General features: G+C 41.9%; 1 protein-coding gene across 1 annotated transcript in view; it reads right to left on the bottom strand.

The window, feature by feature from the left end:
• ttc6 (tetratricopeptide repeat domain 6) overlaps positions 1 to 21,736 on the bottom strand; it is a 268,411-nt gene that overhangs the window by 139,995 nt on the left and 106,680 nt on the right. Inside the window, exons 11-15 of the mRNA XM_080201905.1 lie at positions 11,454 to 11,947; positions 10,828 to 11,353; positions 7,694 to 7,823; positions 7,146 to 7,318; positions 160 to 296 (exon numbers count right to left, since the gene is read on the bottom strand). Coding sequence (XP_080058031.1) covers positions 160 to 296; positions 7,146 to 7,318; positions 7,694 to 7,823; positions 10,828 to 11,353; positions 11,454 to 11,947 — 1,460 coding nt within the window. The remainder of the gene's footprint in view (positions 1 to 159; positions 297 to 7,145; positions 7,319 to 7,693; positions 7,824 to 10,827; positions 11,354 to 11,453; positions 11,948 to 21,736) is intronic.

Here is a 21,736-nt window from a genome sequence, read left to right as displayed (position 1 = left end):
CATTTCCACAAGGAGTTCCCAATCAATCACTGGGGAAAAAACTTTAACGCTATCATGACAGAATTCTTGATTTTCTGCAGATTTCAATCTAAGTTACAGTGAATCATTGGATGAACCCAGGTAAAAATCAATTGCAATGGTAGTTTCTAGGTAGCTTACCTTGCCTTAGCATTAATTGGATCCCTTTTGATTAGTGTTGTAAGAACTTGAATTGCTAAATGCCAGCTGGAATTCTCAAAATAATATAAACCACTTCTCATCATAGCATCTGTTCTTTCTGGGTTTAATGTAAAAGCCTAAAATAAAGTATATAAAAGGCCATATCATGATAACTGTAGCTACAGTATTCCTGCATTTACCATATTTGTTCAATTAATTGTTTTAAGAAAATATAAAATTAAGCTAATAAGTTAATAGCAAAATATATTACATTCATAATATTAACTGCTATGAATAAACACAGCTTCTGAAGAAGTGATACATTTCAGAGCATACTTTTCAAAATAATCTTGCACTCTCAGCCCATTCTGCAAACATTGTTCTGTTTTCAAAACTGCATCTCCATTAATTTACTTTCTAATATAACTTGCATGATTCCATGTCTGAATTGCATTGGGTAATATAGATCAGCATATGTTTCTAACTTTGTAAAGCTGGTGGGGAGTCTCACCGACTGAAAACATATTGCATGTGACTTTCTGACCATCTGAATTACTGATCGCCGAATCATATGTAATATAGTCAAATTCCCGATTGACCCCCAGTGATGCTTTTTGCTGGAATGGCAATGTTGAAAAATTATCTTCATTATCATAGAATCCCTAAAGTACATGAGGAGGCCATTCAGCCCATCGAGCCGGCACTGACAACAATCCCACCCAGGCTCTGTCACCGTAACCCCATGTATTTACCCTTCTAATCCCCCTGACACGAAGGAGCAATTTAGCATGGCCAATCAACCTAACCCTTAACATCTTCGGCATGTGAGAGGAAACCGGACCACCAGGGCGAAACCCACGCAGACATAGGAAGAATGTGCAAACTCCACACAGACAGTGACCAAGGCCAGAATTGAACCTGGGTCCTGGTGCTGTGAGGCAGCAGTGCTAACCACTGTGCCACCGTGCTACCCTTATATGCACTGTCCAATTTTCATTCAGATTTTGTTTAACTCTTCTGCAGAATCTTGACTGGGAAATGTATAAACATGAGTACAGCACAAGTTGAGGAGTTAGAAACAATCTTAACAAATAATATGAATTCATACAGTTTTCATCATTAAATAATTTATTACCAAAGATATAAATCTCCTCCAGTAAATTATTGGGAATATTGAGGCCAATGTCTTCAGTTCACACCAGCTTCATTCCTCTCCCTGCCAATGGTCTGAAGCGGAATGAAACTATTTGCAAATTTGTCAACATTTTTGACCCAAATTGAGCTTTGGACCACTTGCCTGCACCATCCTTAAGACTCCATATCCATGTCCATGACATGCCAATTTCAGCCATGGCGCTGCTTCAGGTCATATTACTGAAACCCTCATCCAAACCTTTTCTTATCCCAAGATCTGACAATTCTAATGCAGTCTGGCTGATCTTCCACCTTGTTCTCTCATCCAAAACGCTGATGGCTGTTTCTGTAGTTGCATCAAGTTTTGTTTACTCATCAATCCTGTGCCTGTTGACCTACACAGGCTCTCAGTTTTAAATTTCTCATTCTTGTTTTTAAATCACTCCATGGCCTTGGCGTCCCTAACATTGTACTCACCTCAGTCTCAAAAACCTCCAAGATATCTGTGTTCAACCAATTCTAGCCTCTTGAGCATCCTGATTTTAATTGCTCTACCATTGGTAGCCTTGTCTTCAGCTCCCATGACTTGAAGCTCTAGAATACCCTCCCCCAGCCTCTCCTCCTGTCTATCTGATTGCCTTCTTTAAGATACTCCTTGCTGACTGAGCTTGATAGCCACCTGCCCTAGTGTCACTTGACGTGGCTTGTGTCAAATTACACTGATAATGTTCCTGAGAAGTGCCTTAGGAAATTTTCATGTGTTAAGGGCATGATAAAGTATAACTTGTTGTTAATGAACAGAACAACTCTGAAGGAGAAGCTGAAAATATATGAGGTCTATCAGCCTTTCTAACCACCATGGCTGGTGAGAGAATGGAGGGGTCCATCTTTAATCAGAATGCCATTACGTTTCAGACCTTTGCACCATCTACATCCACAGGAAGAGTGGCAAACTGCATTGAATTATGTGACAAGGCAGTCAACTGAATGCATGCTGGTTCTCATCAATGACTTGCAGAATGCTGCAGAAACACTACAAGCTTAGCTTTGGCCCCTCAGTGATGTACTGAAGTGCAGAGTAGTGCTTCACAGCTCATTTCTAATAGGAAAAGTGTGTGGGCCATGAGAACAAAAATGAGACATGGAATTAGGGTGCTTAAAGCACTCTCATCTCAGATTCTATGTCCCACATACTGTCTCTTTCCCTGATGGCTAAGTCTCTCCCTACTCAGGTACAGGTGGGGCAATTGAGAGTTAACTCTCATGGACTTCAAAACTCTGAGGATTTTGGTCAGAGCATCAAATAAGTCAGAGCAGAAATATGAGCAACCTGCTTCTACCTTTGCTGAAGATAAGAAGTGCCTTCATGAGGTATAGTCGAGAAAAGAAGAGTAACAAAATGACAGTTTAAAGCAGTGTTAACTTGTGAATTTTCTGTATTTTTTCTGCATAATGATATTTAAATATTTGGTTCCGTTTTCCATATTGTCCATTTTTGCTGCTGACTTATTGCTTTGTGATAAAGCAAAAGTTAAAGAAAAGTAATAGGTATCTTTGAAAGGGATGAATTGTTGATTGTGGGATTGCTTTGTACTGGGAAGTGTGGGAGCCAAATGAATTTGCTGCCTGATGATGGCCTCAGTCTAATCATGGTAGAATCAGGCCAACCTGAGCATTGTGCAGCTATGTGTGTGATTGCTAGTGCTCGACCACACTGCACTCCTCCTCCTTCTGCACCTCGGGTTCCTTCTTCTCGTTCTTCCTTCAACTGGGGTGCCTTGATCACAAATGCAAGCAGTTGATGACTCCATGTACCAGTGAGAAGCCAAGCAGAACAGCAAAGCCAAGCATCTGATCTTTTCAACTGACTTCATCAGAAAAGTACACTCGAGTGGCACGGTGTCACAGTAGTTAGCATTGTTGCTTCACAGTGCCAGGGACTGTTCAATTCGCAGCTTGGGTCATTATCTGTGCAGAGTTTGCATGTTCTCCCTATGTCTGCATCGGTTTCCTCCGGGTGCTCCGCTTTCCTCCCACAGTCCGAAAACACGCTGGTTAGGTGCAATGGCCACGCTAAATTCTCCAACAGTGTACCCGAACAGGCACCCAAGTGTGGCAACTAGGGGATTTTCACAGCAACTTCATTGCAGTGTTAATGTAAGCCTACATTAAACCTTAAGTTTAAGATTAAACTTAAACCTTCACCTAAATCCTGGTCCTGGAAAACATAGCATCAGAAACTCATGCAATGCACCCATGGGCATCCTGCTTGAACAAGGTAGCAAAGTTTTACTTTCAAAACTTCAACAGTCCTCACAATAACCAAACTGTCATTGTGGAGATGTTCTACTGGAGTATTTAGTCATCAATGTAGGGTTTTGAGCCATAGAAGCAAGATAGGGGAGGGGGCTGAAGAAGCCAGGGGGTGATCTTACCATTGTGCCCTGCTGGCCAATGGGTGGGCTGAGCCAGTAAGATTGTATGAGAGCTAAGAAATCAGGTTCACGTTGGATTTCTCACCTCTCGTGATCATAGTAACAATGGATATCAGCGAGATCAGCCTCGCACCCAAAAAGTTCACGAGGCTGATTATATTTAAATGCTATTTAAAATAGCATTACAATTTAAAAGTATATTACAAGTGGGCCCCAGGACAGAATCATCCAGACTCACTTGCCTCTATGGCCTTGCAGGTGGAGGTTCTCCCCAGCGAGGACGACATATGGTCCAAAGAAGGGGGCGGGGCCAGGCTGGGTGCAGGCCATTCAGTGTAGGGGTAGAGAACTACTGTCCACTCTGCAACAGTAATCAGTGAAGGGGGAGGTGGGGGAACAGCTGCCACTCTGCAAAAACAATCGGTGGGAGGGCGGGTTGGTGGTTTCAGCTGCGATCGGTCTGGGCCAGGGGTAGGGGAGGGGAGGTGGTCATCAATCTGGGCAAAAGGGTGGCAATTGGTTGCAGTGCCCTGCAGTAACTGGGCAGGTGGTGATCGGTCAGGAAGGCGAGGAGAGACAGTGACAGAAATCCACACACGCACAGTGGCGCTGCTGCTAACAGCCGGCTTTCGGGTGATTTAGGCCCCGCCCACTACCCTTGCTGGTGGATTCCAAGCTTGGCAAGATATTTTTGACTAAGTCAGGTAAGATTCGGATTTTTAAGTGACCCAAAAAACGATGAAAATTTCTCCTGTTTTCACAGTCATTCTAGCCCAAGCCAGAATGTTGTCCAGCAAGATATGACCACTTGAAAACCTGGAGGTTGTGAGGTAGGGGATGGAAGGTTGATGCATTTCCAGATCCAGGAGATCTTGCCGGAGGCAGGGAAGCAATGGCAGCAGCACCCTGCCCAGAAATGTTGGTTGGCCAATAATGATCAATTCAGACCTTAACGAGAGGGATATCTGAACTTGCAGAATGCAGACACAAATTGCTTCAGTATCTGAAAGAGTCATGAATGATATTGAACATTGTCCAATCATCAGCCAGACGATAAAAGCAGCTGAAGATGTTTGGACATTGGGCACTACCATGAGGAACCCCTGCATTGATATTCTTAGGCTGAGATGAATGGTCTCCAACAACCACAACGATTTTCTTTTATGCATGGTATAGAATGATGTGGTCATATGCCCTAGTTTAACATTATTCTTTCTGGAATCTGTCAGTAACTAAAATGTCACAGGCATACCTCCCACACTGTCCTTCCTCCACAAAGTCATTGTGCTCATTCTGACCCTCAGCAGCCTCTTGAGGTTTCTGGGACTCCAGATCTTAAGCCTTCAATAAGCTCTCCTCTAGCTGATCCTCTGGCAAAGGACCACCTCTTTGCATTGCCAGACTGTTAAGGGTGCAACACACTGCAATGCTGCAGGAAACACCCAATTGAGAGTATATTGTGGTGAGCCACTTGAATGATCCAAGCATCTGAAATGCATCTTCAGAAGCCCAGTGGTCTGCTCTGTAAAGAAGCGTGTGGAGCAGTGAGCAGTATTGTATCTCTCCTCAGAATGACACTGAAGGTGACGCACCAATGCCATCAACCAGCATTTCAGGGGTACCCTTACCCTGAAGCAGCCAATCCTGCAGACATACTGGCATTCCTGTAAAGAGCAAAAGTGACTTCCTTTATGCATTGATGTGTTGCGGACTCAGAGATGCCACTCTGTTGATCCCTGGAGTGACTGAGAGGCAAGGAAATTGAGCACACCGATCACCTCAAAGTCAAAGGCAGTCATTTGTAAGTAAAAGGCTCTTTGACGATAAACCGTAAAACTTGTGAGTCATCTCCATTGTCTAGATATCTCCTCCTGACCCTGGCCCATGCTCTGGCTCCCCTTGACCATGCCCCTCAGGCGTGTTGGAACTGCACTCGGCATTACCTCTCCCTCCTTGCCTCCTCCATTGGATTTGGACTCTGACAAAGGGAGAACTGAGCCCTGGATCCAATTTTTCTTTCACTATTTCTCCATGAGTTGGTGCCCTTTGGCCTGTTATGAATTCCAATTCTGATGAACACATGGCTGGGTTTCATTGACAGAATGTCATATATGCTGCTTCCTTCATGATTGCCTGCATTTACAAAGTCTACATTCTAATGTGTAACTCTGGAGATACAGCAACTGTTACCTGAAGCCACTGAGTTCTGAGTTTGCTTTAACAGTTCTAATAAAGGCATTGCCTTTCAGTAGGTTTCTTCTGAAGGAGGCCTTCCTCGTTCTATTAAATTGATGTGTGTTCACTCTTGCAGCACCAACAAGTTGGAGGGGACCTCCAGAAGCAATCCCTTTGCCCAGCCAGGCATTCCTCCCATGCTGCCACGGACCCCTCCCCATCAAATTCACTGCTACTTTTGTTTTGAGCCAACACCATTACTGTGGCACCTCAAGATGGTGGTGCTTTTATTTCCAAACAGAATTTGGCACTCCTTCTCACAATGTCTATGTGCCAAATGTACACTTTAAATCTCAAGAAATGAAGGTGGTGCTTCCTCCTATAGTTCTTCAACTTCCTCCAATAATACTGGCTTCCATAGTTGTGGCGGACTTTGCAATCCTCACCCCGTGCTCATCACCTGTAATGGGGAGACATGGTATCACACTGGTTAGCACTGTTGCCTCACAGTGCCGGGGACCCGGGTTTGATTCCAGCTTTGGGTGACTGTCTGTGTGGAGTTTGCATATTCCTCCAGTGTCTGCGTGAGTTTCTTCAGGGTGCACCAGTTTCCTCCCACAGTCCAAAGGTGTGCAGGTTAGCTGGATTGGCCAGGATAAATTGCTCTTTAGTTTCCCAAGATGGAATGACGGGATGAGCAAGGTAAATTCGTGGGATTATGGGGATAGGGTAGGGGTGTGGGCCTAGATAAAATATTCCGTCAGAGAGTTGGTGCAGACTTGATGGGCTGAATGGCCTCCTTCTGCACTGTAGTAATTCTATGATTTTTACTGATTTGAACCCCTAAGAATGATTTTTCCCATTCCGCCCTCCGCTGGAATTGGAGCGGGCAAGGGGCAGACCATGAAAACATCCATTGATCTCAGGCAGGATTTTCCAGTTTTGGGGCAACCACAGCTGGAAATTCCCACCCCCACTCTTTGTATGCAGTTTTGTATCCTGCTACTTTCTTTCACCAGATCTCTATTTGTTCTGACGATCATAAAGTGAAAGCATTTCAAAACTGCTAGTCATTAAATTCTGTTGATTTTATGACACTGTTCAAAACTAACAGGAGAAATAACCGGAGAAAATTTGGATCTAAATTAAAATTAACAAATTTATGTGATCATGATCATACCCACTTGCTGAAAGAAAACAAACTTCTATGTATGAAATAACATTAAAAGCAAGTAAATTTACCATTTGATAATCTTCCATCGCCATAAGCAAATCATTGTCTTTTTCATGCATCTCAGCTCTCTTAAAATGGACATCATCATCAGGTCTGCACTTGAGTCCCTGAGAATAATTGATGATTGCTAATGTAACGTCCCCTCTGTCTCTATAAATGTCTCCCCTTGAAGTGTAAGCATCTAACAGTGAAAAAAAGTGGATAGCATAGTAAATAACTTTATGTACACTCAATTCATTTTTAAATTGTCATACATAAGAAACAAAAGTTCATTTCAATGATGGGAAATGCAAAATGAAAATACAAAATTCGAATGAACAATTGCAATTTTACAAAACTACATCATGCTTAAAATTATTTCTTTTATATTATTCAAAATTTAATGGATAATATTTATTTGAATCTAACCATTATGCTAGAGGCATTATGTATATTTATCTATAATTATAGATCCTACATTATTTCATATCTAAATGTGTATTTTCCAGTTGGACACATGATTGAATAGAATAATTCTGATTAAATCTGAAAAATAGGAAATAAATAATTATTATACCTGCATGATTTTTGTTGTGTTTTAGCACAAAATTTAGATCATCGAGTGCATCAGATGTATTCAATTGAAGAAGGTAAATGAAATGTCTCTGCCAATAGGCATCAATCAACAGTGGTTCTAATCTAATAGCCTGAATCAAAAGCAATTAAATTATTATTCAAATGGAACTGTTATTAATTTTATTTTGACTAATGAAATGCATAGTCATTATAAATGAATCATTAAAGTAATCAAATTTAATAAGTAATTCCATCAAAAATTAACGGATTTATACATGTTAAAAAGGTCCACACATTACTATGAATCTAACACATCCAACAGAGTCATGCAGCACAGAAACAAACCCTTCACCCCACCATGTCTGTGCTGACCATGAAATATAAACTAATCCCATTTACTCGCACTTGTCCATAGCCTATTATGTCTTGGCAATTTAAGTGCTCGTCCAGATGCTTCTTAAATATTGAGAGAGTACCTGCCTCTCTTAGGTAGCATAGTCCATATCTTTCAATAGAAATTCACACACAAGCATATGCACAAATAGATTTCCCATTATGTTAAATCTAATATTGTGTTTTCATAGCAATAAGAACTTTATATTGTATTAAAGGCATATTGTACTAATCAGCTACAAAGGTTAAGTTCTGTACAGGAAAGAAAGGAGGAGGGTTGGCTGTAATAATTCAAGAAAATATCACAGAGCTGGAGTGGGAGGATGTCCTGTAGGAGACAGTGACAGAATATATTTGCTTTGAGCGAAGAAAAGATAGCAACCTATGATTGTGGAATTTTCCTGTCCTGCCCCTCATGGGAATTGAGATGAGTTAGCACTTTCATGGGATGGGGCTAGGAACATCATCAGGGGGTGAGGGAAGGGGTGAATACTGCTGAGGGTGAGGGAGAGTGTGAGCACTGTTGAGGGGTGCGGCGAACACTGTCAATGAGTGGGGGAGGGATGAGAGAGGGGTTTGAAAATTATTGAGAAGGTAAGGAGAATGAGCATCGTTAGTGGGAAAAGGTTGTTCAGTGATGGGTTGACAGCTGAATTTAAAATGCTATAAGTCAATGAAATTAATGCAGACTTTGAAGGGTGTGTTTTCAGTTCATGACAAGAAAATAGCAACGCTAGAATTGCACTCGCCAAATGACTGAACTGTATTCATCCCTGCTGGGGCCAGCATCAGAAGAAGCTGAACTCTCCTGTGTAAAATAGCAAGTGAGTGGATTAAATCACAGTCAGCATTAGACACCCCTCTCTGATGCTAACCAGAAAATTTGAGACAGGGCTTAGTTTAACCATGAAAAAGGACAAGGAGAAATCTAAAACATATTTAATAAATTTGAAGAGGGACAATTTCAGTGGGGTGACAACAGGTCTAAATGAATTAAAATCTATTCTACACATAACTATATAAATGGTAAAATGACCATAAGACGATGAATGGAACCAATTAAGGACCAATATGGAGGTCTATACAAGGAGACAGAAAGGAGCATGGCTAAGGTACTAAATGAATACTGTTATCTGTCTTTATCAAGGAAGAAGACGCTTCCAAGTTAGAGTGAAAGAGGAAGCGGTTGAGATACCCGATGGGTTAAAGTGGATAAATAAAAGATATTAGAAATGTTGGCTGTACTGTGATAAGTCACAGTACATGCATCTGATGACGTTAAGGTGAATAAGGGTGAAAACTTCAATGGTTCAGGCCATAATCTTCCAATTTGTCTTAGGATGAGTGCGGCTGGAAAACCCCACCTCAGGGTTCTATAATCAGTTGGCAAGACAACTGAACTCAGGTTATTGATGAAGAGGGTGACACGGAAAGAGAACAACTAGATTTGGGAATTAAGGTCAGCCGGAAGGGTGGTAGTGGCAGCAATGGAGGTTGAGTGGGGGAAGGTGGCGAACGGAACTTGGGAAGAGACATATCAATAGTGGTTCTGAAGCTGGGGTGAATGGTCCATGTCCTTTGAACTTGTGATCAGAGTTAGCATTCCTACTCCTTCCAGCTTCATTTTGAAATAAGTTAAAACTCTCTTTTGTTAGTTGCAGTCTTTCTGAGGTCTCTTTTAAGTCATATATATAACTGGTTTTCTTGAGCATTAGGGAAAATCAATCAACTGGAGGCCTCAAACAAGCACTACGCCCCATATTTGCACATTAAAAGCGGTTATTGCCTGTTTCATGTATAGGCACTATAGTGAAATTTTGGCTACTACCAATATGTTGAGTTGTAGAGGTCCAACTCTTAATGGTCATGTGCTTGTTTGTATGCTACTTAAGAGATTTAGGAGATCATTTAGTGCCTGAACAAATGTGCTGCATGGCTACATTTCTAGGCCCAAGTACCTTGAAAATGAAACTTGGGGAACTAGAACAAAGCAAGTAAAATCAAGAGGTAAGTTTGCTAATGACAGAAAAGCATAACAGATAAGCATGATGAAAACATATAGGGTGGAATTTTACGAGAATGATTCTAAGTGTCCAGCTAGTGTGAAAATGAAAGAGTTGCAGATCTGGTTTTGGGTGAATTTTCATGCCCAATCTTGTGTATATAGTGCATGGAAAAGTGGTCTAGACCTTTCTAGCTGCTACAGACAGTGGATTGAGCCTCTGTGCCTGCACATGAACAATAGCAACTGCAGAGGTTGCTACTGCATATGTACAGAAATCTGATTCTTCTCTCTTAAGATTGTGAGAGCTGAGAAATCGGGCGTGATCCTGATTTCTCAACTCTCGTTTTTTTTTAACTAGCTCACTCCGCCCATCAATGGGCAGGGTGAATCAGTAAAATCCCAGCCGTAGTGAAAAATTAATGATAAGAAAGCATCTAGGTAGCTATTGCAACATCACTAACCTCTTAAAATAGACATAGATCCTTATATCAGAGTTATCAGCAAATAAATAAAACAATGGAAGGATGGAAGTGCATCCAAAAGAGAAATAATGCTTGGTGTTTTAGAGATAAATGTAGAGTTTAGTTGCTTTCAAATTTCTAATTAATCAGTTTTTCGCTTCCTCCCTTAATTCTCAACTAACTTTTCTTATGCTAAAGAAAGTGTGAACAGTAACACAGAACAGCTTCCAACAAGATCATTACAAATCTAGCATCTTCAGTTCTGTGTGCACTTACTTTGTTTAAATCTTCCATGGCTGATTTTAACTGTCCCAACCTTCTGTTCACAGCTCCTCGGCGGCAGTAATTGAATGCGGTGGCTTCGCCCTTTACGGCTATTTGGTATGTTAGTTCACTAAGTGCAGACTGCAAGACATCCCGAATGACTTCAGACTCCACAGCCACAGGATGCACTGCTGTTTTCTTTTCATCTGATAGCTGTATATTCTGCAGTTCAACATTGGTCAGGTTGGGATGCAAATCAGAAGATTTTCTTCCTTTCAGAGACAAAGGGCTATCTTTTTTTGAGAGAGATGGCTCACTGGATGATTCTGATGGTGGGTAGATTTCATCAAACCATACGTTCCAGATATCTCTGACCCACTCTCTGACATCTACACCTTTAGGAATTCCTCCTTGCTTGTTTGCATAGCTTTCAAAGTCAAATAGGGATGGAAGGCTCAAATTTCGCTGGAGAATTTTAGGCCGAGGTCCTTTTCTACCAATGACAGGCAGGCCAACTAATGTAGGCAAAGATTCAGATCTGTTTAAGGGAATTTAAAACATTAAATTATAAATTATACAATAGTGAAAGTTCAGTTTTGCTAATATCTTACTAATTCTTAAAATCATAATTAGTAAACCTTTTGAGAACTTTTGCAGGCATCGCAAGTTTTCTGTAAGCATAAGCTAATGTTCGTGGTAATGGTTTTCTCATATAAGCTTTAACCTTCTTTTGGCGCTTTGTTTTTTTGGTTCCTTTGACAACTCGTTTTGATTCTGAAACCGAGGTTGCAGGTTGTTTTTCATCAACTAATTTGATTGGTGACAGTGATTTCAGGAGCTGAGGAGTTTCACTGATTATACTGTTTTGTGATTCCTTTCTTAGATCTTCACTTTCTACAGTTGCCTGTAATGATGCTTGAAGTAACTGTTGCCTCTGGTGTTCTACCTCCTTCATCAGAGTTTGAAAAGGAGCAGTTATTGTCAGGCCAGACTTATCATCAATGAAGCTGAGGTTTGGTAAAGAGCTGTGCTTGACAATCGAAGGCTCGACAATAGTGTTATTTAAAGGGATAAATACAATTATTTTCTGCTTTTCTTCAGGACGATATACAGTGGTTTCTGGAGTCTTTATCTGAATTTCAAGCAAAATAAAATGTTACATTTATTTTAGTGCCCTCTGCAGTCCATATAAAACATAAAACCAAGTTACTAACTTAAAGATTTTGATAAATTATGTACTGAAAATATTCTAATTATAGAAGCAGCATTCACTTTCAATCAATGGATATCTTCTGTTATGTTTATTGTCAAAATAGATTATACACATATGTAAAAAAAAATTCACGCTTTAAAATTTGTAACATATTTCATGATCATGTATGACCATATGGCAAAATGTAAAAGATACCTGGAAGCTATTGTTTCCAAATGATTCATTGGAAGAATAAAAGGAGAGGACTCGTAGATCTGGAAAGGATTTGTGCTTTTTGAAAAGTGTCCTACCCTGAAATAAAACAGATGTTATTACGTATAACAACAACAATTTGTAACCATGAAGCACCATTAACTAACATCCTAATATACTTAATAGAACTGTTAGCAATAAAAAACTGTTTTGTGACTGAACCACAGAAGAAGATATCAGGAAAAAGGGCCAAAGATTTGATCAAAGATCATTTTAGGAACATCTTAAAGGGGGAAAGAAAAGACAGAAAAGCTGACAGATTTCACTTCAAAGCTTAAAGGCCAAAGAGTTGAAGGTGAGGTCATCAATGAAGGATGATTAAAACCGTATATGCGCAGAAGGCAGGATTGGAGGAAAGTAGATATCACAGAGGGTTGTAGGACTAGAGGAGATAACAGAGATGGGGGGAGCAAGGCCACAGAACAAGGAAAAGGATTGTAAAATTGTCAAAGTACAAATGAGCCATTAGAAAGAGGCCAGAAGAATCGCAAACTGCTTGGTGCCGGGTACAAAATGGATTTTCGGGCCTGCAAGCTATTCTCAGGGATCTAAGTGATCTACTAACAGTGCGGCAAGGTCAGAGAATTGCCTTCTTCCCATCTATTTTGTGTCATCCATAAACTTGGCGATAGTACATTCACTTCCCTCATCCAAGTCATTAATATATATTGTAAATAGTTGTGGCCCCAGCACCAATCCCTGTGGCACTCCACTAGTTACAGATTACCATCCTGAAAATGCTTCTCTTATCCCAACTCTTTGTCTTCTCTCAGTTACAGTAAGAAGTCTCACAACACCAGGTTAGAGTCCAACCAGTTTATTTGATAGTAATCTTACATGCTTTCGGAAATGGTGTTCCTTCGTCAGGTTCCACACCCCTGACGAAGGAACACCGTTTCCGAAAGCTTGTGAGATTACTATCAAATAAACTGGTTGGACTCTAACCTGGTGTTGTGAGGCTTCTTACTGTGTTTACCCCAGTCCAACACCGGCATCTCTACATCATTCTCTCAGTTAAGCAATCCTCTACCCATGCTAATACACTCCTCCCAATACCTTCAGCATAAAGGATAAGAAAGAACTTGCAGGTTTCAGCTGTTCATTGGTATTCCTAGATCAAGCCTAAGGCTGCTGATTAAAAGCACCAAGAGCAGCAAAGACACCACTGCTTCAAAAAATTGCAGGAAAAGAATAAAAAATACCATTTTACATCTAACATTTAACTGCTCCAAGACCGCCACACACTCTCCAGTTAGCAGAGATCTAGAAACAGGGCAAAATGCTGTTCTAATAGGAAAATGAGAAAAGAAGTCTGTAAGCCATTAGTGATCATTTGCATTGTACCAACAGGCCTGTGCCTATCACAGACATAAATCCAACGACAGAATCAGATGCAGGCTCTGTTCTAGCCCCAGCCCAACAGTACCTCTAAAATCTCAAGGCAATATGAAAGGAACAAAGACCCAATGACACTAATCTCCATTCCTTTTTCCTGACTTCTGCCCATGACAAAATAGCCATTTCCTGGATGCAAGCGTCACGAGAATAATTCCTTTCAGTTCCTGAAAAAGGAACCTTGAATTTGTTGTGTCAGATATTAAAGATAGGTGATTCATACCTTTGCAGCTTTCTCTTCCAAACGTTCTTGCTCCTCATCCATGTCATACTCATGATCCAAGTGGAATGTTTTCATGGCCAAGTCATATTCATCCACCTGATCCTTTAGTGTTGGTATAAAGATTGTTCAACAAAATTATATGTTAAAATCTTGGTTTCATATGCCAAAAATTTGAATTTGAACAGTAATATTAGCTTGGAAGCACTGATTCATTTAAAAATGTAATTAGCTGCACAATTAAAAGATAAAGATTTTGCAACCAAAAATATCTATTTGATTCCTTAAGATAATGCCTTTTTCACAATATTTCATTACTTATTTCTTAAGGCTCCCTTATTTCAACAATTCTTCATATCACAATCTCAAATGTGTTCACTGAACTCCAAAATTTAAGTCACATAAACAAAAAATGGGGTTGAATCTTACAGTGATTGTAATTGTTTGTTATGTGATGATAATGTATTATTCTCATGTATTTTAGGTTTAGAATCATAGAATCCCTACAGAGCCAAAGAGGCCATGCGATCCATTGAGCCTGCTCTGACAACAATCCCACCCAGTCCCTATCTCTGTAACGTCACTTACTTACCCTGCTGATCTCCCTGGCACTAAGGGGCAATTTAGCACAGCTGAGCCACCTAACCTGCGCATCTTTGGACTGTGAGAGGAAGCCGGAGCACCTGGAGGAAACCCATGCAAACATGGGGAGAAGTTGCAAACTCCACACAGTAAGTGACCCAAGGTTGGGATTGAACCCAGGTCCCTGGTGCTGTGAGGCAGCAGGACTAACCAAAGTGCCATTGTGCTGCCCTCAAAGATGGGCTTTAACAGGCAGTGTTTTGTTAGAAGAGTCGATTATGGAGGAAAATATGCAGCTCAACTGCTGAGAGCAGGATAATGATTTATTTTTGCTAGGATGTGTTTCTTTGTAGAGTTAATGGATCTTTTGTTTGTTTAGATTGTTTAGATTCTCCTGGGATTTCGGACTAGCTATACAGAGTCATGTCTAATGGGAGAAGGTCAGCTTGCAATGAAAAACAGTGTCTCTTTTATTTTTAAAATAACGTTACTGCCTGGTTTTGAAAGAAGTAGGGTCTCTCTCTCTCTCTCTTGCTCTCTCCAGAAGTGTTTTGAAAGGTCGAGGAGTATTAACCTAAGTATAAGCAAGTATACCTGCATTTTCCTAACTGATTTTAAAGGTGAGTTTAAATGTATAAGAGGAATATTGCTTGAATTGGAACTCATAGTGAGAGATTAGCACTTAAGAATTATATCTTGTCTTGTTTAAGTATTGTTCAATTGTTAAAAGTTAATTTAATTCATTTGTTATAGTCAAACTGTGCTGTTAAATAAAATTTGTTTGATAAAAACTTCCCAGTGTGTCAGCAGAAAGATGCCTGGAGTGAAACAGCATATCCTTACGTTAAGACCAAAATAGCAAACTGTTGGGGTCTAGTCTGATTTCATAATATTCCTTGGGTTTTCTGATCTGGTATTCTAACAGTTTTCAGCAGTTGGGGACATTTCTAGGTCATTATTCCACACAGGTCTGCAATATGTGCCATGGTGCAATGTTGTGGAAACAGTCTCCTATTTGGCCCACCTCTATGTCCGTCATCCAATTTAGGGTGGCACATTGGGTGCTCCAGGAGCAATGAGAATATTTGGAAGGATGGCAGGTGCATGAGAAGAGAAGTGAATAGAAGACATCAATTTTAAAAATGATGAGGACCAAAGCTATTAGCCTTGTAGCAAAGGGAAAACTCCTTCTTGGAGGGGACCACAGGTTTGGTCATTCCCACCTGCAACCTCATCATTGGGGCATGGAGACTTCAGCTCTGATGGGTATTTGGTCTGCAAGTGGGAGCCTGCCTCCATGGATCTGCTGGTCCTGGTATTCAGCAGAGTCCACTCCAATATCTAGCAGAACTCAGCAGAATCCTATCCTGTCGTTAGGCTCCGAATGCTCATTATTATTGGTTAATGTTTGCTACTGCATGGGTAGCCTTTTCATTGTTCCTCAGCCTTCGGCAACATGACCTGAAGGCGAGAATACATCATCCCGCTGACCCAATACTCTAATCTGAACATTTGTTCCTGCTCCTGCTTTCAAATCTGCCTCAGTGGGCCAAGGAAGATTCTGCCAACCAAGCCCACATTTTGCTATTCAAAGATTGTTATATGTTAGTATTTACATCAAAACTATATTTACTGAGCCCTTGTCCAACCTTACTGCTCACATGAATAAATAACAAGCACAATGCCATAACTCTCTGTCCAATAAACTAGTGACAGATGAAGGAATGGAAAATCTACCCTGACATCTTTCATTCTCCCAAATTATTCTCTTAAGTGAAAAGGCATTGCAGTAATTCAATGATACTTTAAGAAATTGTAATAGTGGAGCTATTTCTCAGATATTTAATGTAAGTTGTCAGCAATCAATCCAGTTGTTACATTACAATTTTAATAAGATAGTAAGATCACAATATCTTAAGAAATAGGCACAAGAATAGGCCATTTGACCCATCAAGCCTGTTCCATACAGACAAAAGGAAACCCAATGACAATGGTGGGACCAGAAGATCCCGCTGCCAGCCAATGGTGGACCACCTCAACACACTGCGGGGGAATGGAAAATCCCCACACACATTAACATGCACTCACCCCTCTCCTCTCACACATATTCACTCCTCTCTCACACACATTCATCCCTCTCTCTCTCACATACACACATTCACCCCTCTCTTTCATACATACACTCAACCCTCTCACACACACTCATTCCTCTCTTCCATCCACACATTTACCCCTCTCCCTTACACACACATTGACCCCTCTCACACACACTCACTCCTCTCTTTCATCCACACACTCAACTCCTCTCTCTCCCACACACACTCACCCCTCACTTTCATCCACACACTCAACCCCTCACACATAGACACACACACACTCACCCCTCTCTCTCTCACACACACACCCATCCCACACAAACACACTCACCCCTCTCTCTCACGCACACACTCATCCTTCTCTCTCACACACACATTCACCCCTCTCTCTCATCGACACACTCACCCCTCTCTCTTACACACATCCCTCTCTTTCACACACACACTCACCCCACACAAATACACTCACCCCTCTCTTTCATATGTGCAGCCACACAAACACATTAACCCCTCTCTCACACACACTCACTCATTGATGGGACATGGGCGTCAGAGGCTATGATGTAGAGATGCCAGCGTTGGACTGGGGTAAACACAGTAAGAAGTCTCACAACACCAGGTTACAATCCAACCAGTTTATTTGATAGTAATCTTACAAGTTTCGGAAACAGTATTCCTTTGTCAGGTGTGTGGAAGGTTCTGATCAGAGAAGGGCATATAAAGTCACACACAGTTTACAGAATACTGATTAGAATGCAAATCTTTACAACTAACCTGCTATTCAAGTCTTAAAGATGCAGACAACATGAGTGGAGATAGCATTAGCATAGGTTAAAGAGATGTGTATTGTCTCCGGACAGGACAATAAGTGAGATTTTATAAGCCCAGGCAAGTCATGGGGGTTACAGGTAGTGCGACATGAACCCAAGATCCCAGTTGAGGCCGTGCTCATGTGTGCGCAACTTGGCTATCAGTCTCTGCTCAGCGACTCTGCGCTGTCGTGTGCCGTGAAGGCCGCCTTGGAGAACGCTTACCCGAAGATCAGAGACCAAATGCCCGTGACCGCTGAAGTGTTCGCCAACAAGAAGGGAACAGTCTTGCCTGGTGATTGTCGAGCGATGTTCGGGATCTTGGGTTCATGTCGCACTATCTGTAACCCCCATGACTTGCCTGGGCTTGTAAAATCTCACTGTCCTGTCTGGAGACAATACACATCTCTTTAACCTATGCTAATGCTATCTCCACTCACACTGTCTGCATCTTTAAGCCTTGAATAGCAGGTTAGCTGTAAAGACTTGCATTCTAATCAGTATTCTGTAAACTGTGTGTGACATTATATGCCCTTCTCTGATCAGAACCTTCCACACACCTGACAAAGGAACACTGTTTCCGAAAGCTTGAGGGATTGCTATCAAATAAACTGGCTGGACTCTAACCTGGTGTTGTGAGATTTCTTACTGAGTCACAGGCTAGCCAGCATTTGTTACCCATCCCTAGTTGCCCGAGGCAGTTGAGAGTCAACCACATTGCTTTAGCTCGGGAGTCACATGTAAGTCAGGCCATGTAAGGATGGCAGATTTCCTTCGCTAAAGGACATCAGTGAACCAGATGGGTTTTTCTGATAATCAACAATGGTTTCATGGTCATCAGTAGAATCTTAATTTCAGGTATTTTTTATTGAATTCAAATTCAAGTTCCATCACCTGCTGTGGCAGGATTCGAACCCGGGACCCCAGAACATTAGCTGAGTTTCTGGATTAACAATCTAGCAATAATACCACCAGGCCATCACCTCCCCTACTGAAGCAGGAAAATGTTGTAAAATAGACCATGATGTGACGAATGGGAATGGTGCCATTTCCATTTTACCAAGAAAAAAAAATCGACGCGATCGGGACCCTGCCCAAAATGGGCAAAATGTCAATTTTCTTTTTTTTTGCATTCATCACAGTGTAATTAGTGAGCTTCATTCCCAATCACCCAGCTCACCCGCTTTAATGAGGTCATTCGCTGCAGCTGGGTCACTCAGGAAAACACCTCAAGTATAAAAGTCACATTCAGGCGCTTGAGTGGTGGGGCTGAGTGAGGAGGTAAGTCTCTGCTTTCAAACTGCTCCATGCTGCTCAGGATGGGATGTTTCATGGCAGCTATGTTGCATTTCAGGACATGGGGAGGGTTGCAAGTGTGCAGAGGGTAAGAGGCTGTTATTGCTCATGGGAGTCTCAGCACGGATCCAGGTCAGAGCACTGACCTTGGATCTTGGCATTGACTCTGGGTCCTAGTTCTGGCAGCAGCAAGCACTGTTTCAGGTGGGCTTGGGAAACTCTCTGATGTGGCAGTGTTGCAGCCTCACGACCTGTCAAGCAGCATCATCTGAGGCCATAACTGCATGAGTTCTGGGTATGTGTTTGTGAGTGGTGGCAGGGGTGGGGGAAGGGATGTGTTGCCATTCTGGGATCTGTGGTGGGGGGGGTGTTGTGGGGAATGTGTTGCTGGGGTTCTGTGGGGGGTATGAGGAAAGCATGTTGCTGGGGATCTGTAGGGGAGGTAATGGGGAGTATGTGTTGCTAGGGTCTGTGGGGGGAGTATGAGGAGCGTGTGCTGCTGGAGGTCTGTGGGATTATGAGGAAAGTGTGTTGGTGGGGGATTTGGGGAGTGTGTGTTGCTGGGGGTATGGGGAGGGTGTGCTGCTGGGAGTCTGTGGAGTGGGTATCGGGAGTGTGTTGCTGGGAATCTGTGGGAAGTATGGGGAGTGTGAGTTTCTGAGGATCTGTGGGGAGGTATGGGGAGTGTGTGTTGCTGGGGAATCTGTTGCTGGAGATCTGTTGGGGGGGTATGGGGTGTGTGTTGTGGGGGATATGAGGACTGGATATTGCTGGGGATCTGTGGGGATTTATGGGAAATGTTGCTGGGGTCTGGTGGTTATGGGTAGTGTGTGTTGCTAGGGAGCTGTCTGGGAAGAATGGGGAGTGTGCACTGCTGAGGGTCATTAGGGGGCTATGAGGGAATGGGGCATTTTGCTGGGGTGTGGGCGAGCAGAGTTCTTTAATCTCTTCATCTGCCACTATCGTATCTGCTTCCACTACCTCCCCGGCAATGAGGTCCTGGCACCATCACCCTCTGTGTAAAAAATCTGTCTCATACATCTCCTTTCAACCTTGCTCCTTGCACCTTAAATCTGTGCCCCCTAGTAATTGACTCTTCCACCCTGTGAAAAAGCTTCTGACTATCCACTCTGTCCATGCCCCTCACAATCATGTAAACTTTTATCAGGTCACCTCTCAACCTCTGTCATTCCAGTGAGAACAAACAAGTTTCTCCAACCTCTCCTCATAACTAATGTCCTCCAAATCAGGCCAAATCCTGGTAAATCTGTTTTGTACCCTCTCCAAAGCCTCCACATCTTTCTGGCAGTGTGGAGGCCAGAATTGAATACTATAGTCCAAGTACGGCCTAACTAAGGTTCCATAAAACAGCAACATGACATGCCAATGTTTAAACTGTTAATCCTATTAGAAGCTAATTAGAGACAAGTTAGTCACAGGTGTGGGGTGAAATATCATTTATTGTTGCCAATAATAGTGCTTTTAAAATAAGTGACACTATAAAACATGTGAATGAGACTTTAAAGTGCCTAAATATTCTACCTACTTAGTGCTGCCCTTCACCCATGCCATCTTAGTGCTGGTACAACTTCCTAACTTTACATGGCCTACCACCACTTCTCAAGTGTCTTCTCAGATTCTAGGGAAAAATATATATCTGCCTACTCAGATGTACATCGGAGGTGGAGATGGTCAGTTGCCTAACTCGCCCCATGGCCTGTGATGCCCTTGGCAATTGTCTTCTGCAGGCTCTGGATCTTGAAGGCCCTGGTCAGCTTCCAGGTGTCAGGGACATATCCATGATACCCTCATCGTTCCACTGTCTCTGAGATAGCCCAGTGTTAGGAAGGGGGGGAGTCAGAAGGTGTAGCCACAGTCGCAGTTCCTGGCTGGAAGGTCAGGCACAGGCTCGAAACCTTCCTCCTCCCTTGGGGTTCCTGTGGGCCCCTGGGTCACGCAAAATGACAAACAATTAACCACAATAATAGCATTTAGCGTGTTGTATTAACAAAATTAGCTGTTCGTTTTTAGTTTATTAATTTATTGTGGATTAGGCGGATATATATTTTTCCTTGGAATCAACATAGAAATCAGAACACAATTTTTTGCAAAGTGAAAACAAGGTTGAAGGTGAATTTTATTTTAATTACCATTCCCACTTGTAATTTTGGAAATAAGGTTTCTTTCATGTGTGAAATTGGAACCGCAAACTTAGGAAATGCAGGTGTCCATAACAACTTTGTTGCATCTTGGTGAATCTGCATCTGTTCAAACCAAATATAAAATTGATTACATTTCCATGCAACAAATGCTACTAAAACAAGATAATCACACAAGAATTGTCAATGATATCAAAATGTATCAAGATAATGAAAATTCTTTCCTTTCAAAGGATTTCACAGTAAAATTCGTTGTTCAAAACACAATGGTGCGAATACTCATTTTCTGCCAACCAGATCGGCAGCTTTCCCACATCCCTCCACCTAACTCCTTCATGGGGTTATCTGCTTTCACACCTGTTTTGTACTACCTTGGTCAGCTTCCCACCAGCTCTTGATGTGAGCTATAATATAGCTGTTCCTGGTGTTCACTGATATTATGAGTGATCCCTTGCCCATTCATATCATAAAGCTGTTCTTGAAAATACCCTCCTGAAAATGCTGAGAATCTTCTCACTTCTCAATAAGACCATATTCGACCTATTCATCTCATCAACTACCATCCTAAATCTAATCGTGATTTTGTCTCCAAAATCTTTAAATACTCATCAGCCACCTTTGTGACAAGGCACCCACACTATCTCTGAAGAGGAAGGCCTGCCAAATTTTCTGCATATCAGGCAGTTAAGTGGTCAATGGTGGGCCCTCCACCAAACTGAGGACCCTGGAAGAGGACTTGCTGTCCACTAAGACCTGCGGTCGATCAGAGACCTTGGCAGCATCACAGAGGAGGCCGTGAATACTGCTGGAACAGTGCCTCTCAAAGTCCCAGGATCACTGGTCAGCCAAGAACAAGTTAAGTGCTGTTAAAGGTGGATCTCTTGGAGTAGCTTCATAAG

Source organism: Carcharhinus amblyrhynchos, chromosome 14, assembly GCF_965287045.1.
Source record: "Carcharhinus amblyrhynchos chromosome 14, sCarAmb.v2.hapA, whole genome shotgun sequence".
Lineage (NCBI taxonomy): Eukaryota > Metazoa > Chordata > Chondrichthyes > Carcharhiniformes > Carcharhinidae > Carcharhinus > Carcharhinus amblyrhynchos.
Note: the sequence above shows the minus strand (reverse complement) of the source record. Positions and strands in the feature narration are given on the sequence as shown.